General features: G+C 39.0%; 1 protein-coding gene across 2 annotated transcripts in view; it reads left to right on the plus strand.

Annotated features, from left to right (window-relative positions):
- Positions 1–12,841: 12,841 nt before the first annotated feature.
- Positions 12,842–20,907, plus strand: part of GREB1 (growth regulating estrogen receptor binding 1) — a 59,812-nt gene continuing 51,746 nt past the window's right edge. For both annotated transcript variants that reach the window (XM_059835049.1, XM_059835055.1), the window contains exons 1-2: positions 12,842–12,998; positions 20,482–20,601. In XM_059835049.1, coding sequence (XP_059691032.1) covers positions 12,842–12,998; positions 20,482–20,601 — 277 coding nt within the window. The remainder of the gene's footprint in view (positions 12,999–20,481; positions 20,602–20,907) is intronic.

Consider the following 20,907-nt stretch of genomic DNA (forward strand, 5'->3'; position numbering starts at 1 on the left):
ACCAGGTGACCCGCCTAGTGGGTGAGGGAAAGGCTGTGGGTGTTGTCTGCCTGGACTTTAGTAAAGCCTTTGACACTGTCTCCCACAGTATTCTCCTAGAGAAGCTGGCGGCTCGTGGCTTAGACAGGTACACTCTTCGCTGGGTAAAAAACTGGCTGGACGGCCGAGCCCAGAGAGTTGTGGTGAATGGAGTGAAATCCGTTTGGTGGCCGGTCACAAGCGGAGTCCCCCAGGGCTCGGTTTTGGGGCCAGTCTTGTTTAATATCTTTATTGATGATCTGGATGAGTGCTCCCTCAGTAAGTTTGCAGACGACACCAAGTTGGGTGGGAGTGTTGATCTGCTCGAGGGTCGGAAGGCTCTGCAGAGGGATCTGGACAGGCTGGATCGATGGGCCCAGGCCAATTGTACGCGGTTCAACAAGGCCAAGTGCCGGGTCCTGCACTTGGGTCACAACAACCCCATGCAACACTACAGGCTTGGGGAAGAGTGGCTGGAAAGCTGCCCCGCAGAAAAGGACATGGGGGTGTTGATTGACAGCCAGCTGAAGATGAGCCAGCAGTGTGCCCAGGTGGCCAAGAAGGCCAACGGCATCCTGGCCTGGATCAGAAAGAGTGTGGCCAGCAGGAGTAGGGAGGTGATCGTGCCCCTGTACTCGGCACTGGTGAGGCCGCACCTCGAATCCTGTGTTCAGTTTTGGGCCCCTCACTACAAGAAAGACATTGAGGTGCTGGAGTGTGTCCAGAGAAGGGCGACGAAGCTGGTGAGGGGTCTGGAGCACAAGTCTTATGAGGAGCGGCTGAGGGAACTGGAGTTGTTCAGTCTGCAGAAGAGGAGGCTGAGGGGAGACCTCATCGCTCTCTACAACTACCTGAAAGGGGGTTGCAGAGAGGTGGGTGCTGGTCTCTTCTCCCAAGTGACTAGCGACAGGACAAGAGGAAATGGCCTCAAGTTGCGCCAGGGGAGGTTCAGGCTGGATATTAGGAAAAAGTTCTTTACTGAGAGAGTGGTGAAACACTGGAACAGGCTGCCCAGGGAGGTGGTGGAGTCACCATCACTGGAGGTGTTCAAGGAACATGTGGATGAGGCATTGTGGGACATGGTTTAGTGGGCATGGTGGTGTTGGTTGATGGTTGGACTTGATGATCTTACAGGTCTTTTTCCAACCTTAATGATCCTGTGATTCTGTGATTCTGTGAAAACACTAAATTATCTAAGTCTCCAAGGGATTCCTCAGCAGGCTTTAAAATTCAATTTTTTTCCCTTTGTGTTTCAGAAGGAGAATCTGAAGGTGCAGTTTTAAGATTTAAATATGTTATTTAAAGCATTTCCATAACCTGGAGAAAAAGACCCTGACATGAGTTTCTGGGCCTTTTCTTTTGCATGTATTAATGGCTGTATATTTTATGCATAGGTAGTTGAGGGATCTGATGTAGCTGAACATAACCCTACAAAAATTACTAGTTTTCAACCATATCAGCTCTGATCCATGCCACTGAACAACACAGGGGGAATATATGATCAAGAGTGAGAGGCATTCCTTTTCAGCTTTAACTTGAGTTTAGTGCAGCTTGAATCAGTCATGAAACCATACCCTGAGAGTGAAGGGTGAAAATGAAGTTTCACAAGCTGTACTGAAAAAGAATCTCTTTTCGTTGTTCAGCGTATCCTGCATACAAAGGTTATACAGAACCCAAACTCAACGGAGAGCCTAGGCAAGTGCTTAATTTTACTAATTTCAGTGATACTTAACTCAGTTTAAAATCAAGCACATATCTGAATGTTTCATTACTTGGAGCATAGAAAAAAGAAAATTCAATTTGCAGATGTACTGCAATTTGTGACCTAAGGAAACATTTGATAAATATACTTTTACCAGAAATAAACATTCTCTGTACATGTATTCTAGATGTATCTTGAAAAGATGCAGTGTTTGTTTAAACATGATACAATAGCTGTTTCTTTGTATATCCAGCAGTATATTGAACATAATCTCTCAAATATTGTTTAGATTTCCTATCCTTTTATTCAGAAGATACAGGCATAGTACCAACACAAACATAATATTGCTACATATCTAATTTCTGTTCTGCTGATAATCTTTCCTTCTGTTAGCAAAATGAGGTATCCCCAGTGTACACTTTATGCTTTCTTTAGTGATTTCGTTATCTATATAGTGCAAAAGGACACTTCCATTTGTTTAAAAAACCCCACCTTCATTCCTTCCAAAAATCTGCAACGGAACTGTTGACGTTAATTACACTTCAGACTGATAGATTGATATGTGCCTGACCAGGAGCACCATGACCCAGCACAGCACTTCTGTATTAATAAGACATAAAGTCAGACCATTTATCATTTAGTATAGCCAGCACACAAATTAGAGAACAGCTTGCCAGGGTATATTGTGGTCTCATTACTTTGTTTTTGCCATAATTGCAGAATAGATAGCTTTGAAACCTTCCTGTGTTCTACTGTGACAGGAGAGTGTTCGTGTCGTGGCGACCTGACTGAGTTATTCAGTTGCATACAGTGCTGACTCAGGAGCCTTAAGTGTCCTATCCAATTCGCCAAGCAGCAGACTCTTCTACATCAAAAGAAGGAAAACTCCATAAAGATACAATCACTGGCAGTTACCACAGGTGTAAGATGTTCAGCAGTGCAATCAGAATATGACAATTTGGGAGTAATTTACTGGATGTCACTGAGGAGCACATGCTTTCGTTACGGTACAGTATATTTTTTATTACAAAGCTAGTATTTCCGTGCTGAAAAATACCGTTACTGTTTAATGAAGATATTAACATATCATAAGGTAACATACTCACACTACCTTATATGGGTTACTGTTCAAATATTGTAGTTCAGAGACATTTTACAGCTAATGTTAATGTTTTAAGTGTATGCATTTGTCTGCATTTTGTGTACCTCCTGCCTTGTCAGTCATTTGCTGTCTTTGGGGTGAGTGATTTCCCCTCAGGAAAACTTTGAAATATTAAAAAAAAAGCAGACAACTTGAATTTTTAATCCCTTAAAAAAGACAGCTCAGATCTCATACTGCTAAGTTCAGTTTCTTAAATGGATAAAATTTGAGCTTTGCAGTGGTTCTTTAGGTAAAGATGCTTCTTTAATGCTTTTGGATTGCATATTTATGTTCATGAATGTTTCTTGTTTAATATCTTTTCAACATATAATACATGTGCAACTGATCTGATTGAGTACAACTTGATGCTCGGTTTTATTTTGCAATGTAATACATTCATCTAGAGATGTATTTGCTACCCACAGATGGTGAAGCATACTTTAGACTGCTCCCATTGTATTTCTGTCCACTCTTTCTTCATTGGGTGGAAAATATGATCAAGATCTAGCATAGTGTGCTCTGTCGGAAGAAATCAGTGAAGATATCTTTCAAGCAGTGAGACTCTTCTCTGTGAATGAGGTGAAGCCTCTAAACCTGTGCACTCTGTGTAAATCCTTGGAGAACAGCCACAGATACTGTCTGGATCTGCCTCTGCTGCTCTGAAAGACAGCTTCAACGTGTCTTTAAGGTATACATCCCGCTCTCCCTGTGTGCATGTGGCTGCCCTACATACGGCTGCCGCACTGCTTCCAGGAATGAGCCTAGAGGGGTAGGCTTGGGGTAAGGCAAAACAAAAGTCAGTTTTTGAGGATGACTTAAAAGCTAACCTGTACAATCAGTGTAGGATTACCCTTTGTATATTCGTTTTGGATTCTGGAAAGATTCTCAGAAACAGCCTCGAGCACCAGTGACTGGAACAAAGAGTAATATACCCCATGTGCTGATTTCTTAGAATTTTCTTTGGAAAACAGGCATTTCAAGATAATCTCCTTCTGGCTTGCCAGTCTGCTTCCTACTGCTTTTCTCTAAGATTTCAAGTGCTGCTGTATTCAAAGGTACAGAGCAGATGTGTGAAACAATTCTTGGAAAGAGAGTTGTATCTCTTTCCTGGGTAATAGTGAGAAAGCCTTTGCGCTTACGGAGCTGGGAAAGGGAATGACCTAGACCTGTACAACTTAGGGAGTATTTTTTACTAATTTTCCACTTACCACTTTGATCATCACTTCCTAGCATTGATTTGTGGCACCTCCTTCCCTCCCTTTCTCCTCCCTCTACTTGGCTTCTTCCTGCTGCTTAACAAGCTCAATTGGTTTTATGTATGTAATTCTTTTTTTAAGAGAGTTTGAAGGTGGTCTCTAAAAGAATTGCTTTCATCCAAAGCCAGGAGCTGATCAAAGCAACACACAAAAGCCGAGTGGGAGCCAAGGCAGAGCTGCCTGACCAGCCATAGGGTCAGGGTCCTGTGCTGGAGAAATAGTAAAGCATATCAGCTGAACTATGCTGGAAGCTGCTGATAAGGGGTTTTCTCTCCAGTAACACCTGCAAAGTTTATGAGATCCTGCAGGAAAATCAAAGAAATCTGCATCAGAATACGTTGTCTCCAGCAGAGAGGAATGTGAAAGCATTTACAGGATGAAGTGCTATTGCCTAAATGTATTTATTGCCATATCATATATTAGGCTCAGCCTGCACTATTATTACAACACTGGACTATCACCCAGCTCTACATTTACTTTTATGAAGTGGCTCCTTAGCCCAGTTGTCAGGATATTAAGGAATGACGTGTATGATATGATTGCCTATGAAAAGAAGGTTCACGCTAAATCAAAAAAGCAAGTAAATGAAAATTAGTGTTATCATTGTGTCTGAAAATAGATTTCCAATGAAAATTATAATTAAGAAACAAGATAATAATAGATTTTCAGTCATCTATGAAAAGTCTAATTAAGATTTCTTCCGAATTCTTTTTGCAGATACAGCTTTTTGCCAGGCATCGGTCCCAATAGTGACTATGATTATGATTTTTTAAAAATTTGAGTCATAATCCAATGTATGACTTTTCACAAAGGACTTTCTGCTATGACCAGTTTGAACTGTGTCTGGCATTTTTTCTTCTATATTAAGATAAGCTAAACTAGAGTGCCATTTTTAAACAAATCATTACTTGAAATGTCTCAGAAAAATTCAACTCTAGTTTGAGAGTAGGCATAGAAGTTTCTAGGGTGAAGGAAGTTAAAGTTTTCTGTAGACGTAGAGGAAGACTAAGCTATGTCTTAAAACCAAAACAGCCTTTCATCCTTAAGTAATTAAAGGAATCTGGTTGCAGTTGGAGTTTTCTGTTTCCCCAGAAAACTACAATGCAGGCTGTCACTAGATTCCTTGTCACTAAATTGCCAGCATGCCTTAGTCCAGATGTCCAAGCATTGCTGTATATTTTAATGGGTTTCTGACAACTTAGATTGGTTTGTATTTAGTCAAGCTTTTTTTTTTTTTGGTTCAGAGTAAAGTTGAATTTGTATGAGAAGTTTAAAAATATGATTTTTTTTTTGGTAGACATATCTGGAAATTCTTTTTTCCTTTTTCTGTAGAAAATATTCACTTGCTATTTTTGCTACTGTACCCTGCATGAAGTGTAGCATTTTCATTGAAAAATGAACACTCTGTCCTCAAAAGTAATGCTTGTTGGTTTGCAGTTGAAAAATTTCAGCAAAAATAAGAAAATACTTGTTAGCTGAAGTTCTCTTTCCAGCGGCCAAAATGGATGTGAAATAATTTCATATTAAGAATGATCCGTTAAATAGTTTGATTTATTATGTGCCTGAAGGAAAAAAGAAAGCAACAGCTTTTTAATAGTGTTTTTATTGAGGTTGTTTAACATTGATTTGTTCAAGTCTGTTTTCTTCCCTTTTGATATGGATCTGTGTGATTTTTTTCCAAGGGCACAGAGGGCGGTTAACAAATGGGCTTGATTTTTCAGTAGGTGGGGAAAATGGCATATATTTTATTTCATTGCTAAGGTGTCCATATTAAACTCTGCAGTGGTGTCCTGAGAATAAAGACAGCTTCCTGTTATTTACTTCTGAAGTGAGTGAGAGAGCTGATTTCAGTGATTAGTAAAAGCAATTTGGCTTGGAGTCTGAAGTTGCCAAGAAGCTCGGTGATGTCTTCCCACTTCCCACTCTTCCCAGTGCAGTTGAAAGCCTGGCACCTTTCGATCTGCACTCTCGTTCCAGCATCCTGTTGCTTGGAAACATGAGTCAGCAGAGGAAATTATCTCACTGTTAATGCAGGAGAAATCCCTTGCCTGTAGTCAGCCTGATTTTCAAAATCAAAAGAAGATATCAGATGAAAGGTAAATACAAAAGAAAAAGAAGTGGTAGAGAGATCTGAGTAGTCTTCTTGCAGTCCGTCCTTTTTAGAGAAACAGTAGCAGAATTGTTCTTGGCTGTATAAAGATGATAGGATTATGTTCCCTGTGATCTGTCATCAACAGAGTCTCTGTGTTTAATCATGAACTACTTTCCAAAGTGGCATTATTAGGAAACCATTAAGTTTAATCTGGTCTCGTCTGTAGATAACTTCTCTAATATAATTCCACAGGAGATACATGAGTTCTAAGATCTGGTAACAGAAAAGGAGCTGGAATTTCTGGCAAAGGTAACTGTGGTTTAAGTTAAAGGTTTTATGTTGCCTTTAAAATGTAATGGCCAGATGGGGTCTACTGAACTGCCATAACTTTATTCATATATGAAACACAGAACGACTAGAGACTTTTCAGTGATCTGACAGCTTTATTGCTGTGGAATAAATTACCTCACTGAAGAAGTGGATTTCAGTCAGCAGATCCATATGTGACTACTGATTTTAATCTTATTAGTACTACGGAGTTGAGCTCAGCAGAGGATCAGAATGTCATTTCTCAGCAACTTTTGAAGTTCAGATTTCTCTTTCTGGGTAAGACTAACAGCAGAAATTCGAACCCTTTTTGGAGATTTTGATGAAAATCGTAGGAATAGTAAAACATTGGTCTGGAAGTCATCTCAAATGAGGAAATGTTTTTAAATGTTTCCCACACTCCAGCATTGTATCATAACCATCAGTCTCCTGAGCCCTTTTTTCCCCTCTTTTACTGCCAAGTCATTCTGGCAGAATATTGTGAGGAAACAGATTTGACTTCCAGAAACGAATATTTTTTGCAGAAATTGGCAATAGTCCACCTATTTACTATGCCTGTAGATGGCTTTGTACTAACAAATAAAAAAACTTTGTAAATTACTTCTACGAGTGATAATTTTGTGGTACATGAACAACCAGATTGCTTTCTGAAAGAATAAGGTTTTCTTTGTCTTTGCCCATATGAGCTACAGCTGTATTAGTAAATTAAACAGTTGCAGGAAAAATTCCTGTGTGCCAGAAATCAATTTTCTGTTGTAATGTCTTGGCTTGGCTCTGGTGCTAGCACTCACTCTCTGTAGCAATTCCCAGGCACTTCAGAAGTTACGAGGGGCTAGTGACCATTCCCAAAAGGCATTTTGGATGTAGTAACCTTGTTTTGGGGCTAGTAGTAAAGACATAAGCTACAATACTATGCTGAGTCTGGTGGGGGGTGAATATCAGTAAGAGGTTCTTTTAGTTCTCCTGAATCAAGAATTTTATATGTGGGAATAGATTAACCACACAGTATCACTTTTACACAAGACAGATATTAATATAGAAGATTAAAAATAACTTATTCTTCCAAATCCAAAACTAAGGAAAGCACTGTCTGTAATTACAGATAGCTTCATGGAAATAAAAGAGTAAAACATGATTACAGTCATGTGGCTGAACTGAATCCATGAGGAGGATCTTACAGTATGTATTACTACCATTGAAGAGAATCAGTTTTGTGCCGTCTCCAAATTTACTTTTCTTCTTATAGTTACATTTATATATAAGTCCCTGCCCTAGGATTTCTTTCTCCTTAATCAGATTGTTGTTTTTAATACAGGTTTTCAAGAATTACTAGACACTTTACTGAAATTTAGAAATATTGATGGATTTTGAATGTTACTAGATGGATCTAACTCATGTTCAAAGAGCAGAAGGATCACACTAACAACTTTTTGGGTACTGATCTGTGAACAAATTGTTAACCTGCAGTAAAGAATGCTTTCTCCTCCCAGACAAATCTTAATAGATAGCCTTTTGGATACCTAAATCCATAGTTCATCCAAACAAACCTCTCATTTTATGCAAGTGAGGAACTGCCTCTTGCCATAGCGATAACAAATTATTTTGGAATAACAGTGAGCTTGGAAACATCTTACCATTATCCTCTTAAAAACAATACAATAGAAATTTCTCTGTTCGGCCATTTCAAAAGTATGAAAGCTGGCTGCTTGAACTGGGAAAATGTATCCATTGCTATCCTGTTTTGCTGGAAGGATTAATATATTAAAGGGGTAATGTCAGTTATATTTTATAATGCAAAAAATTCATAACTTAATATGAAACTTTTCCTCCTGTAATGATTTTTAAGTCATATCTAAGATTGAATTTGTTAGTAATTAACTATGTCTTCCTAATTTCCCACTTAGATCCCTTGACTATTTTTTCAAGCCTTCTTAACACAGCCCACATATTCTTTACTTTACTCAGTTTCTGCTGAAGTCAGACTTTCTTTATCAGTCTATTTTAATGCAGTTGTCAAAAGCCCTGGGTTAATTTCCGTGCTCTGAAGTCCATAGCTTTCCTTAGGATACCCTGCCTGTCCTAGGTACAGGATAAATTTTGTCCAGAATTGTCGTGCTAGATCTTCAGCCTTCACAAAATCTTAACACTCCTCACTGACCTTTATCACAGACAACTGCAACTAAAAAGTCACTAGTGTATTACTGTCTTTGTTCCACTGTGCAAAAGATCTCCCTCCAAGATCTAGGTGGTGGGACTGCATGTCCTCCTGCTGCTGGCAATCGTTCTGCGTTATCGTGACCAGTCACTGTCACGGTTCTCGTGGTAGGTACTGCCCTCGTGGCCAAGAGGGAACTCCTTTTGTAAATCATAGCAGCTGGAGTACAGGGTCATAGCAGAATAGTGCAGGTTTTCTTCAAAACCTGACTAGTTCAACTGCAGTTGAACTTAAAGTTGACTTTATATGTGACAGACATTAACCCTTAAGATCCCTGTTTTTCCTAGCCACGTAATCCCTGTTTACCACAGGTATCCTGACAGTTCCTTGTTTGGAATTTGAGGGCTGTTCTCTTTAGTGACTAACACACTTCTACTCTCATTTCAGATGCTTGGACTTGACATCTCTCTTTGGCAGCATTATCCATGGGTTTCTAAGACATTGGCCTGACCTGCTTCATTTGTATCTGCAATTGTTTCTTAGGCTCCCAAGTTCCTCACAGTGGTTTTCTTCTTTTTATCATGGTTTTAAGCAGCTCTTCCAGGTCCAGGTCTTTCCCTTTTTTCTCCCTTTTGTATTGACAAGTATTTTTCTCTGCATGCTCTCCATGGAAACTGACAGTGTGATAGGGAGGTGCCCTTTGATTTATCAGTAGTTGGGGTCGAGGGCTATCCTTCTATGTCAGTGTGGGGTTGTTTTTTTTTTTTTTAACAGATCTGGTCACCATCTATGTTCATGGCTTGGAATTTCACAAGCATTTGAAAGTTTAGCCTGTGCCACCCACTTGTATCCAAGAGAGACATAAATCTGGGCTGGGACCCCTGAGTTCATTGGAGCAGGAAAATAGGACTCAAAGCCTTTGCTTCCTGGTGCCACGGAGTCAGAAATTTACAATTCAGGTACCACAGCCTGAGCAGCTTTAAAGAAAAGAAGGGAAGACAACCATCATAGAATTAGTGAGAAACAGCTTCTCCCTTGCTTGCTTTATAGAAGTAATTTCTCTTGCAACTGAGTCACTGGGACTCTGAATGACAAAGGCTGATGCTGGCAAAAAAGCTCCTGCAATGCCCGTTTTCTGGTTCCAGTGGTGTGTGTATGATGATGAAAAATGGCTATAAAATACTTATCACATCTTCCAAGGTATGTTCATGGATTGATGATTGTGTTTGGCACTGCGATTGTAAGATCCCACAGGTACGTGAGAGCTTACAGGGTGTACAAATCCAGAAAGCATATTTTTGTTTCATTTTACAAGCCCATTGACACAATTAAATTAGCACCCCAATGGATAAACAAACACACTTATATTGTAAAGGATTCCAGGATCTGGCCCTTGCACAAATAACTTAATCTTAACTGATTCCTTATCTGTAACATCACATTGATAAGATGCTGGTTTCTGCCATCCTCAGGGTTAAATATAGGGTTTCTGTTTTGTCTACTGGTGGGCTCTATACATCCTGAGCAAGTATGTTAAATCTTGTAAAGAGTGTATCTATTTCTGTTCCTAATAAACTGTACAGAATAATAGCTGACTGTGTCTATGGAACAGAGTTCATAAACAGAAATACTACAGTTTTTTCTCATTAATCACAGTCAGATCCAGATAGCGATAAGTAGACCAAGTAAGCCTTCATTGCATGAAGCATTCTGTGTGCCTATTCATCTGATGTAATGCTTTAAAGTTGTCTCAGTATGTTTTGTCTCACTCTGGATGAATTTAAAAATTTCCTATTTTTCATGTGCTTTAATGAAGCTTTTCAAGACGTAAGTAAGTAAGTAAATTTGAAAATCAGGTAGACCAGTCTGCTTTGCATGGTCATGTTGAGAACAGGTAGAATCCAGCCCTTTTTAAGACAAGCCTCTGCCAGTGCAGTCAAACTTTTAGATATTCTCTTTGTGCTCTATCAGTGAATTTGGCTCTGTATTTAAATAAATAAATTTAAATAAATAAATAATAAATAAATAAATTTAAATAAAGCAGACTATGTAAGAAAGTGTGGAATGGATGATAACTGAATGCTGTTTCCATTCCTGAAGGTGTAACTTCGAATGTTAACACATTGAGAGCATGTTCATGCATTTTTATTTCTCTTCAGTCTGGACTTTCAAGATTGTGATGAACAGTCATGTAGAACCATATTGTACCTGCTCCTGAAAATGTAGAGATGGGTCCCTGAGCCCGCAGATGCCTCCAACCTAACAAGAGAAAATATGAGTTCATAATATGGGAAGGAATTTAAAAGAACAAAAAATTAAATAGGTATCTGTCAGGTATCTTGATACTTATTTGTCCTTGTTACAATAAACATAAAACATCAATGTAACAAAGACAAATAATTATCAAGATACCTGACAGTCATATAATGGTTGAAAGATGGATTAGAATTAGAACTAAACACCTTCTAGTGCTTTTGTGTAGAAACAGCATTTAGTATGATTCATTTCAGAGCTTGACCTTGGGTTTCCTGCATACACCTCTGATAAAGCTTTTTAAGGACAATACTGATGTCAGGCTTTCCTTGTTGTCTTCAGCTGTGTTTGGCATAGGTGAAGCAGTACTTAAAACAAAAGGAGCCAGAGGGTTCCTATCAATGCGCAAAGGGAACTGTAATCCGTTTTTTGTGTTGGAAGAGAAGATGCATCTTCACTTCCATATTAGCACTGAACATCACTAACAGGCTTCACAGCTTCCCATTTACCCTTCACCAAATGGATACATCAGTACTACTCACTGCAACTTTCTGTTTGATTTTGTGCATATACACGAATATCTTGTCAGTAGTGCCTGTTTTTAATCTAGATCATGTTCTTAAATGCTGCCTGCATTGTTTTATAGTTCTTTTTGTGCTTCTATTAATACTATATATATAATACCAATATGCTATATTATATAGTATTAACTATACTATACATATAGTATTAACATGATACAAACAAGTATACAAAAATTTGATTATATATGTAAAATACGCTTTACAAAGTCATGAAAAGATATCCAAATGCAACTTTGTATGTTGTTCCTTTTAAACCCCTTTTTCCATCAAGAGCAGTATTTGGTTTCGCAGTAGTTTTTCTTTTGCTTGACTGATTCCTACAGGATGCTTCCTAACAGGCTCATTTCCCAAGCAGCACCCAGTGCCGAGGAGGGGCTGTTCAGTGTTTAGGAATTACTGCCACAAACAGGAAGCGTTTCATGCTTTCTATTCACAGTTACTTGAGGAGGGAAAGGACATGGGGCCCAGGGCAAGAGCTACTTTGTAGTAGGAAAAGAAAGCTGACATGGCTTTTGGTTATACCAGTTCATTGTATTCGCTGTGGAAAGCAGGCGGCAGTTAAGTATGCGGGATATTCAGCTGGAATAGACTGACTCCTCCATGACAGAATGAGTAAATTATGCGGTTTCACTAACAATAAAGTCCTAATAATTAAATGCAAAATCAAATAGATAACAGATAATGTCTCATTCTAAAAAAAAAAAAAATGCATGTTATACAGGGAAAAATGCTGCTTAAGGTGAGAAGGAAAAGCCATTATATTTCACAATATCTGAGTTAGAGCAATGCTACATTATTTATGAGACAGCACCTCTTAAAGAAACGTTGAACTGCTTTAGCCATGAGTTTTCAGCCATGATGGGCCATGCAAAGATAAATGCACAAAACTGTGCTATTCCCCAGATACCTTAACGTTTATTCTGTTCAAATCATGTAAAACAGAAAGGCAGTTTAAGAGATGAGATTGCTGACTGTTGAAAATGCATCTCCTCAATTGCTATATAAAACAAGGAATTACTCAAATCAGATTTCTAGCCACATCTTCAAGAAGGTGTCAAAGCTTGCTGCCTTTCTGCTGAATTACAGAAAGCTGTTACTTTCAGATAACTTCCTGTAATTTACCAGCAGGATTTGCTCAGCGACTGCTGCAGTCAATGTTCTTTTCCTTTGCCTTTCTTTGTGGACAATGAAGCTCCTCTCTTTCATGAGAAATGTTGTAGTCTGACATCAACACACAGTGATCGAGTTCTGACTGCTAAAATTGAAATATCTTTTTTTTTTTCTTTTCTTCTTGTCTCTGTTTTTTTGAGAAGATGGGAAATTCTTACGCTGGTCAGCTCAAGACAACACGGTTTGAAGAAGTGTTGCATAATTCTATTGAGGCCTCTCTCCGCTCAAACAACTTAGTTCCCAGACCAATCTTTTCTCAGTTGTATTTGGAAGCTGAACAGCAACTGTCATCACTGGAAGGTAGGAAATAGTGGAATTTATATTTCTGCTCACAGGCAATTCTGCCGTTTGCTCTCCCAAGGCTCAACATATGCATTTCAAATCAGAATACAGAAAAACAAAAGTATTTAAAGTTTTTCTTTGGATTTTTTATGATTTACAAATAGATATATGAATTAGAATTGGATTAAAAATACAAACGGGATTGCCTTTTTTTTTATTGTCAAAATTAAGCCACTTGTTTGCTCAGATTTATCAATATACATAAATTGAAGTACCAGGAATTGTTCCATTAAATGTGTGGAGGAATCTTTGGAGAGTTGGAACATAAATCTGTTTTCCTATATTTTATCATACGCTACTGAAAGTTATACAGTAAATGATGGTAAACACATGATAGATTTATAAAAGATATATGCTAAGACTGATCTTCATAGTGAATAAATACAGCAGAAATATTTTTAGCTTTTAAGAAGGCTTGTAATTACTTTGGGCATAATATTTTTAGTTATTCTGTGGTTGCAAAGGCAGAAATTTAGGATGTGTTCTCTCGTAAACCCTGCACAAGTTGGTATTTAACACATGGGATTTCTCACTGAATTTTTGTGTGTGCTAGAGAAACCTGCTTCCTGAATTTCATTTCCTCAGTCTTTTTTTTTTCTTGGAAGTAGTATAGTTTAAATGAACTGTATAGATCTGATAATCAAACTCATGATACAATTTTGTGTTTTGGTGTGATGCTAGGTGTAGTAGTCTTGTGGTTTTCAGTGAGTTTACTGGCATATTCAGAACACTGGCATGTTGGTGCAAGGTTATGTTTAATAATTTCATTATTTAGCTATTTCTGTCACCAGGGTGGTGTTTCATTTCTTTTGACCAGGTCTACTTCCCCTGTCATACTTTTCTAAAGGTGCCTTAGATATATATGTAATGAAAAATGCATAGTGGTTAACAATCTACAGCAACAGAAAAAAACAAAATCAGCCCAAGAAGGTAGTAGTAGATAAAAGTATTTTGCACAGATTAAACTCTTTGTTATTAAATCATGGTAACAACTGAGAAAACATTTCTTGAAAAAGTAAATCTGCTCACAGCTCACACGTCATTAGTCATTTCTTCTTTTTTTTTTTTTTTGCTAATATAGGACATAATAATGAATACACATTCAATGTTTAAATATATATGCTGCTTATTCTCTGCACAAAGTGATCCTTCTATCAAACCCTTCTGTGAGGATTTCATAAACTTTTCCATGGCAACCAACTGTGATGTCACAAAATGGATTATGACATCAGTTGGGAAAGATGCTACAGGAGCAGATGCATTGTTCAGGAACAAAAGTGCGATTTCACACTTCTGTAACTTCTTTCTTTCAAGGCTTTCAAAGAACTTCCCAAACCTTGAGGGGCTGATTCTGTTTTCTTTGCAGTTAATGGAAACAGAATCGAACTGTAATTAATTAAAAGTCTCATAACAGCCTGGCAGAGAACATTCCTTTCATGAAAGTTTCAGACAAGGGGAACTCTGAAGGGACCTGTTAGAGAGTTTTTCCTACGTTGTTCCTCATGTGGCAGTGGTCTGCAAGCTGGCGTCATGTACTCCAGCCCCATCATAAATTGAAATTTCCACTTACAGCTACATGAATCCCTGTGCTCCAAGGGCCTGGAAGCATATGAAGCAGAGCGCCATACTTGGGGTCTTGTATAAGGCCCTGTGCTCCCCTCTCATTGTTATCTTTCTTTGGCCCTGGCATTCTGACATGGTGATATACTCGGACTGTCCTTGGTCATAGCTGCCTGTTGGTCCTCAATACAGCAAGTGTTTTCCTATGGTGAAGCAGGCATGATATAAATAATTTAGACAAGATATTGCAATGGGTCAGTGCAACCCAAGTGTTTTGGCTTTCCATTTTGTGGACTGATAACACATTATAGATGTTCAAAGTAGCATTTAGCAATAAAACCAGCCACTGGTAACTAAGGCTGATATTATGGATTTTTGTCTGTGATAGTGTTACAGTATCAAAATTGCTAGAGACCCTGACAACTGAGTATATAGTCAGTGTAAGAACAGACATTTGGAAATGGTTTTTTTAAGCTTCATAAATCACCTATTGTAACTTGCCTGGCTGAACGGGAAGCTTTTGCTGGGACTCAGGAAAAAAAAGGAGAGTTCATCACCTTTGGAAGAAGGGGCAGGCAACTGAAGAAGAGTACAAGGATCTCGTTAGGTCATGCAGAGAGGGAATTAGAAAGGCAAAAGCCCAGCTAGCGCTCAATCTGGCCACGGTCATAAGGGGTAACAAAAAATGCTTTTACAAATACATTAACAACAAAAAGAGAGCCAAAGAGAATCTCCATCCTTTACTGGATACAGAGGGGAACATTGTCACCAAGGATGAGGAAAAAGATGAGGTACTTAATGCCTTCTTTGCCTCAGTCCTTAATAGGCACACCAGGTATCCTCAGGGTATTCAGTCCCCTGAGCTAGAAGTCAGCAATGGAGAGCAAAATAAACTCCCCGTGATCCAGGAGGAACCAGTTAACGACCTGCTATGCCACCTGGACACTCACAAGTCTATGGGACGTGGTGGCATCCACCCAAGGGTACTGAGGGAGCTGGCGGAGGAGCTTGCCAAGCCACTGTCCATCATTTATCAACAGTCCTGGTTAACAGGGGAGGTCTCAGATGACTGGAGGCGTGCCAACGTGATGCCCATCTACAACAAGGGCTGGAAGGAGGATCCAGGGAACTACAGGCCTGTCAGCCTGACCTCGGTGCCAGGAAAGATTATGTAGAGGTTCATCTTGAGGGCACTCACAGGGCACGTGCGGGATAACCAAGGGATGAGGCCCAGCCAGCACGGGTTCATGAAGGGCAGGTTCTGCTTGACCAACCTGATCTCCTTCTATGACCAGGTGACCTGCCTAGTGGGTGAGGGAAAGGCTGTGGGTGTTGTCTACCTGGACAAAAAACTGGCTGGACAGCCAGGTGGTGTTGGTTGATGGTTGGACTTGATGATCTTGCAGGTCTGTTCCAACCTTAATGATTCTGTGATTCTGTCATTATTTTTACGTATATATTTTTTTGTTTAAAAAACGTTTTTCTGTTTTCTTTTTGATGCATAAATAACCATCTAAACCAGAAAAAAGTACCCAGCCACTGAGACTAGCCTAATATCATTACATATCTTCCATGATAATTTATGCCTAAAAAGAACTTATTTGGGCCAAAGAGACTGTAGCGTGCCTGGAGACAAGTTAAATGAACACGTTAGTCCCGTCTGGCCTAGATGTTACATTTTTTGCAATGAACTTGCAAACACATATTTTCCAGTGAGTATGATTTTCCAGTCTACACATTCTAGATTTGAAAAAAACATACATATTATAAACGCATGCCTTTATAGTCATTTACACAATTACATTTGCCTGTAAAATTATTCATAGCTATGTAAATTAAAAATACTGTGTTCATCTAAGTTGGCTTAGACCTAATGTCAGATCTCTTTGGCTCCAATAATAGTATGTAATATGTTTTTCATTCTGTTTTTTTTTCTGCCTTTTTATTATTGGTGTGTTTCCTGTTTTCTCCAGACATGGCAAATTCATCTAGTGCTTGAAATAGTCCAAAAACATGATCATTATTTAAACAAACCTCTTCCTTGATTTTTCATTTTATCAAAAAGCCTACAGTTTGCTGTGGTCTCACTGGTCGTACATTTCTAATGAGGGTCTTCTAAAGTCTCCTTAATTTTCTTAGCCTTTGTAATTGCAGAACATATCTGCAAATGCCAATAAATGGTCTGAATGTTCAGGAGTTTTCTAGGAATGTGCATTAAAAACTCTTTACAATAGAAGGCAAGGTTATTTGGATCTAACAGGTTTAGATTTCTTGCATATCTCTGTTTGCCTAGTTATTACCATATAAACTGGAAATTAAACCTGTGGACTGGATTGCCAGTTATTAGAAGTCAGTATGTGCAAATCAGTGAGGGTCTTTAATCTAATTCTTCACTTCTGAAATCAAAATTCCATTTGAATCACAATCACATTCACAGTTTCAATTCTCTAATCACAAAATATATTTCTTCCATTTTTCTCTTGTGCTCTTAGATGCATTTGGGTGCCATTTTTTAGGCCTGTGTATTATGTTTGTGCCAGAGAGGTATGAAGCTGATTACAAAAGTTAATGACAAGCATTATTTTTCCATTAGCATCCAAGTCCTATACCACCATTATCACTGGGACTTCAGTGGGAAAAGGATGGGAAGCAGCATGGCAAAGCAGCGCAGAGCAGCAGTGTGGCAGTTGGCTCCACTGCAGTGAGGTTGTTCACTGAGTGTTGTATTCAGCTCTGATAGCAGCACCACGTTCTGATGTGAACTTTGCAGCGAACTTGTGTCTACGGTTAACTGGTTCCTTCCTTGATCTGCATTTAAGGGAGGCTGTCTGTTCATGGCTACAATATATTTTGTGGCTGTCGATTTAAGCCCTGATGCTGCGATCAGTTTGTGGATAATATCGGCCCTATGAATAGTCCCACTGAGAAAAAATTGTATTCGCACAACTTAACTTATATTTAAATTATACCTTAAGGAGAGAAGAATTTTCCACATGAAAAGTCTTAATCACAACTGTATAAGCATAAAGGGCTAATAAATCCTTTGTAAGAACTAAAAAGAATTCCTTAAAGCAAACAATGGTGTTTATGGTATCTATAAATAAATACAAATTCAATAAAATATGGACAAAACCTTCACAGTATATCTGTTGGTTTAATGGTGGTATATCAAGTTACGTTAGCTTAGTAGCCTAGTTCTGTGACACAACAGAACTACAGTTGTGAGTCCATTGTTGCCATTATCTTGTCTCTTGTTTTGAGTGCTTGATTGTGTGTTCTTTTGAGATTGGTTAAGAAAAGATGTGGAACAGACACATGCAAACATAGAGTTCTTTGAAGGGCCCCTGCTTTAAAAGTAAAATGGAAGCAGAAACTGTAGATTTTTCTAAAACGAGCAGCAGAAACCCTAATGATGCCCTTTACAGGTGACAGCAGCTCATTCTTCTGTATTATAGGTACGTATTTGCTCTTGTACTCTTTTCATTTTCAACCTGAAAGAGCTGTAGCTCTCCTATTTCTTAGTCTCCACTTCCATTTCTTGTCTCTGACTTTTTTTTTTTTTTTAATGTGAAATTACCTGTTATGGCTGAACAAACCTAACAGTTTACCACTGCCCAAAGGAGAAAATCCCACATCTTGCTCCCCCCACTCCTCCTAGCCATTTTCTCCCTTTTCAACAGTGTTGGCATTCTTTGGATCTTCCACCGAGCTAATTTAATACATAAACCCAGTAAAAAAAGCTGGTCATCTTTAGTGATCACTCTAGTGGTCACTGGTTGGTTTTCTGCTGGGTTAGCAAGCTGGGATGGCTCAGCACAGGCTCCAGTAAGTGTCAGAGCTGGCACAAAGAGGAAGGAAGGAATTTCATGGCTGGAAGTGTGGGAAAAGAAAGGAGAGCCAGACTCACCCCTTTTGCATTGCATTTGGATGTTAGTCAAGGTTATGTCATAACACATAACTTGCCCCTGACTTAAATAGCAGGGACGGAGAGCTTCACTTTTTGCTTTGTTCACTTTCAGCATTTTTGTCTTCAGACTACGCCCTTAAAACAGTCATGTTTAACGTTCTGTCCTTATCTGTGTGCACCAGGACTGAAGCTTGATGTTTAGATACTTAAAAGTAAACATACCCTTCAAATCCTCTTCTAGACTGGGGTGTAAGACTTAATAACCTTTAGAGACAAATCTTCAAACTCCAGATTTACTTTCTTCAGCTTCCTTCCTAATTCTCATTTATCCTGTAGTATTTGTTTAGCTGATTCTACAATAATTTGTCAATAAATTAAAAAGATATTCTGAGGAGGGTCATAGGAAAAAAAAAAATCCTTGATGAATATCCTATGGGATTCTGAGCATCTGATCCAAAGTCAGTTGAAGCAAAAAGAGTATGTTCAGTTGACACTGAGCTTTGGAGGATGACTGCAGTGTGCTTCATTGTTTTCTGTTTCAAGACTAAAAGCTAGATCAACAGAATAATGTAGGAGCCTAACTGCTGTTTTACTTGCCCAAGTCCAAATAGCTATTTGACTTCTTGCTGATCCTCAAGTACCTGAAGCCCTTCATGACCCAATTTTGCCAATGCAAGCTCTTTGTGTTTCCTGCAGGTATGTCTCTACAGAAGCCAAGAAGCTAGAAACCTAAGACATAAAGCCCACTGGGTTCACTTAGCACTTGTGCCCTATCTCTGTTGTATGTAAGGCTGGATCTGGTCTGAAATTTTCCTTAGTCCTGTCTGTAGAAGTGTTCTCCCCATTTACCGTTTAGCTGCACTCCTCTGCTCGCCGGCTTTGTCCCACTTACCATGATTGTGTCTGAGCCATAAGAAGGGATGGAGTCCTTGCTCAGTACATTTTGCTGGAGCTAGTGCATTATGCATGAAAAATTATTGTCCTATGGGTGGAGAGAAGGAAAGAAGCAGTCTCTAGTTGAAAGGCTGAAACATACACCAATAATATGCAGATGAATTCTCTTAACAAGCAAGCTATCAGGTAAAAAAGCTTATTTAGGTAGCCAGCACACCAGAAAAGTGCTTTGCAGCAGAGAATCTGAAGAAGAAACACCTAAAGTCCTCTAAAAAACGAAGCCTACATCATGTATTCTTCTCCCCAGCATTCAGTATTGCCTTGTAGACTGGCACAGTCCATGCATAGGCTACTGTGAATCGTCTTCCTAGACATCTGCCTTTCCTTGACATTGCACAGGGAGTGGCAGTGCTTCACTCAGAGCTCTAGATTCTGGTAGGAGACAGACGGCCTGAGAATTAGGTGTTCTTACCATGGCATCATCTGTGGTGAACCTAGTTTTAAGCAGGAACCATTTCTTCAGTTTCCTGTACAACATCAAGGACATGGTCAATACCTAATTAATAAAATCTGTACTTGGACTGTAGCCAGGACATTCTAAAGTGCTAAGAAGTAATGACTTCGGGTTTATTTTGGCTGTTAATATTATAAACAAAGGATACAGTTACACTCTTATGATCAGCAAGAGTTCAAACACCAGGAGTTAAGCCTCTAAAAATTGTGAGGTTAGCTTAAAAATAATGAAATTGTAAAAAATAATAAATTGAGGCTTCTTTTTATTTGTCCTTTAGTTTTTTTACTTTCTCAGGTACAGTTGGGTCATGCTTTTGAACGTTGTTTTGCACAGGAGCTAAAAGCTTCATTTTTTTGATGAAAGACATTCTATTGTAAGCATGAGTGGAAGTTGGAGCTTTAAGGAAACAACAAATATCTTAAGAGTTGGCAACAGTAAAGTCATTGTCAAGAGGAGAGAATCCAGTTTGCTGTAATACTTTCTGTAACTGGGTCACCCTGTTCATTCATTGGTTTGTTGCCAGCGTTTTCTGTTGTCAAAGTCATTTATGCTATGATAATTTGTAGCAGGCAGCAGAGCAGATAATGAGGAAGAAGAAGAGGAGGAGGAGGAAGAAGGCTCAGAATCAAGTAGTCCTGTTTCTTACCAGATGAAGCCTCCCCCAGAAGGATGTTGCACTACTGATGGTAAGAAATGCACTAAACATGCTGTCAGAAGGCATTTGCCCTACTGAAAAGGTTAGGACTGGGGCCATTTCCCCTATAATTCATCAGAATGACGTAATCTATATGATATAGAAATCCTAAAAATTTCAGTGTTCATTACCTGCCAGATAAAGCTGGATTGCTCTTGGTTGCTCTTGTATTTGACAGGGTCTTTGCCCAGTGTGTCAGATAAGCATTTGTGTTGGAATGCCTGGCACCAGGACAGAACTACTGTTCTCTTAGGCAATGCGACCTTTAAAAAGTTGAGTTCGCAGGCATGGCGTTTGC

This window comes from Gavia stellata, chromosome 2, assembly GCF_030936135.1.
Source record: "Gavia stellata isolate bGavSte3 chromosome 2, bGavSte3.hap2, whole genome shotgun sequence".
NCBI classification, from domain to species: domain Eukaryota; kingdom Metazoa; phylum Chordata; class Aves; order Gaviiformes; family Gaviidae; genus Gavia; species Gavia stellata.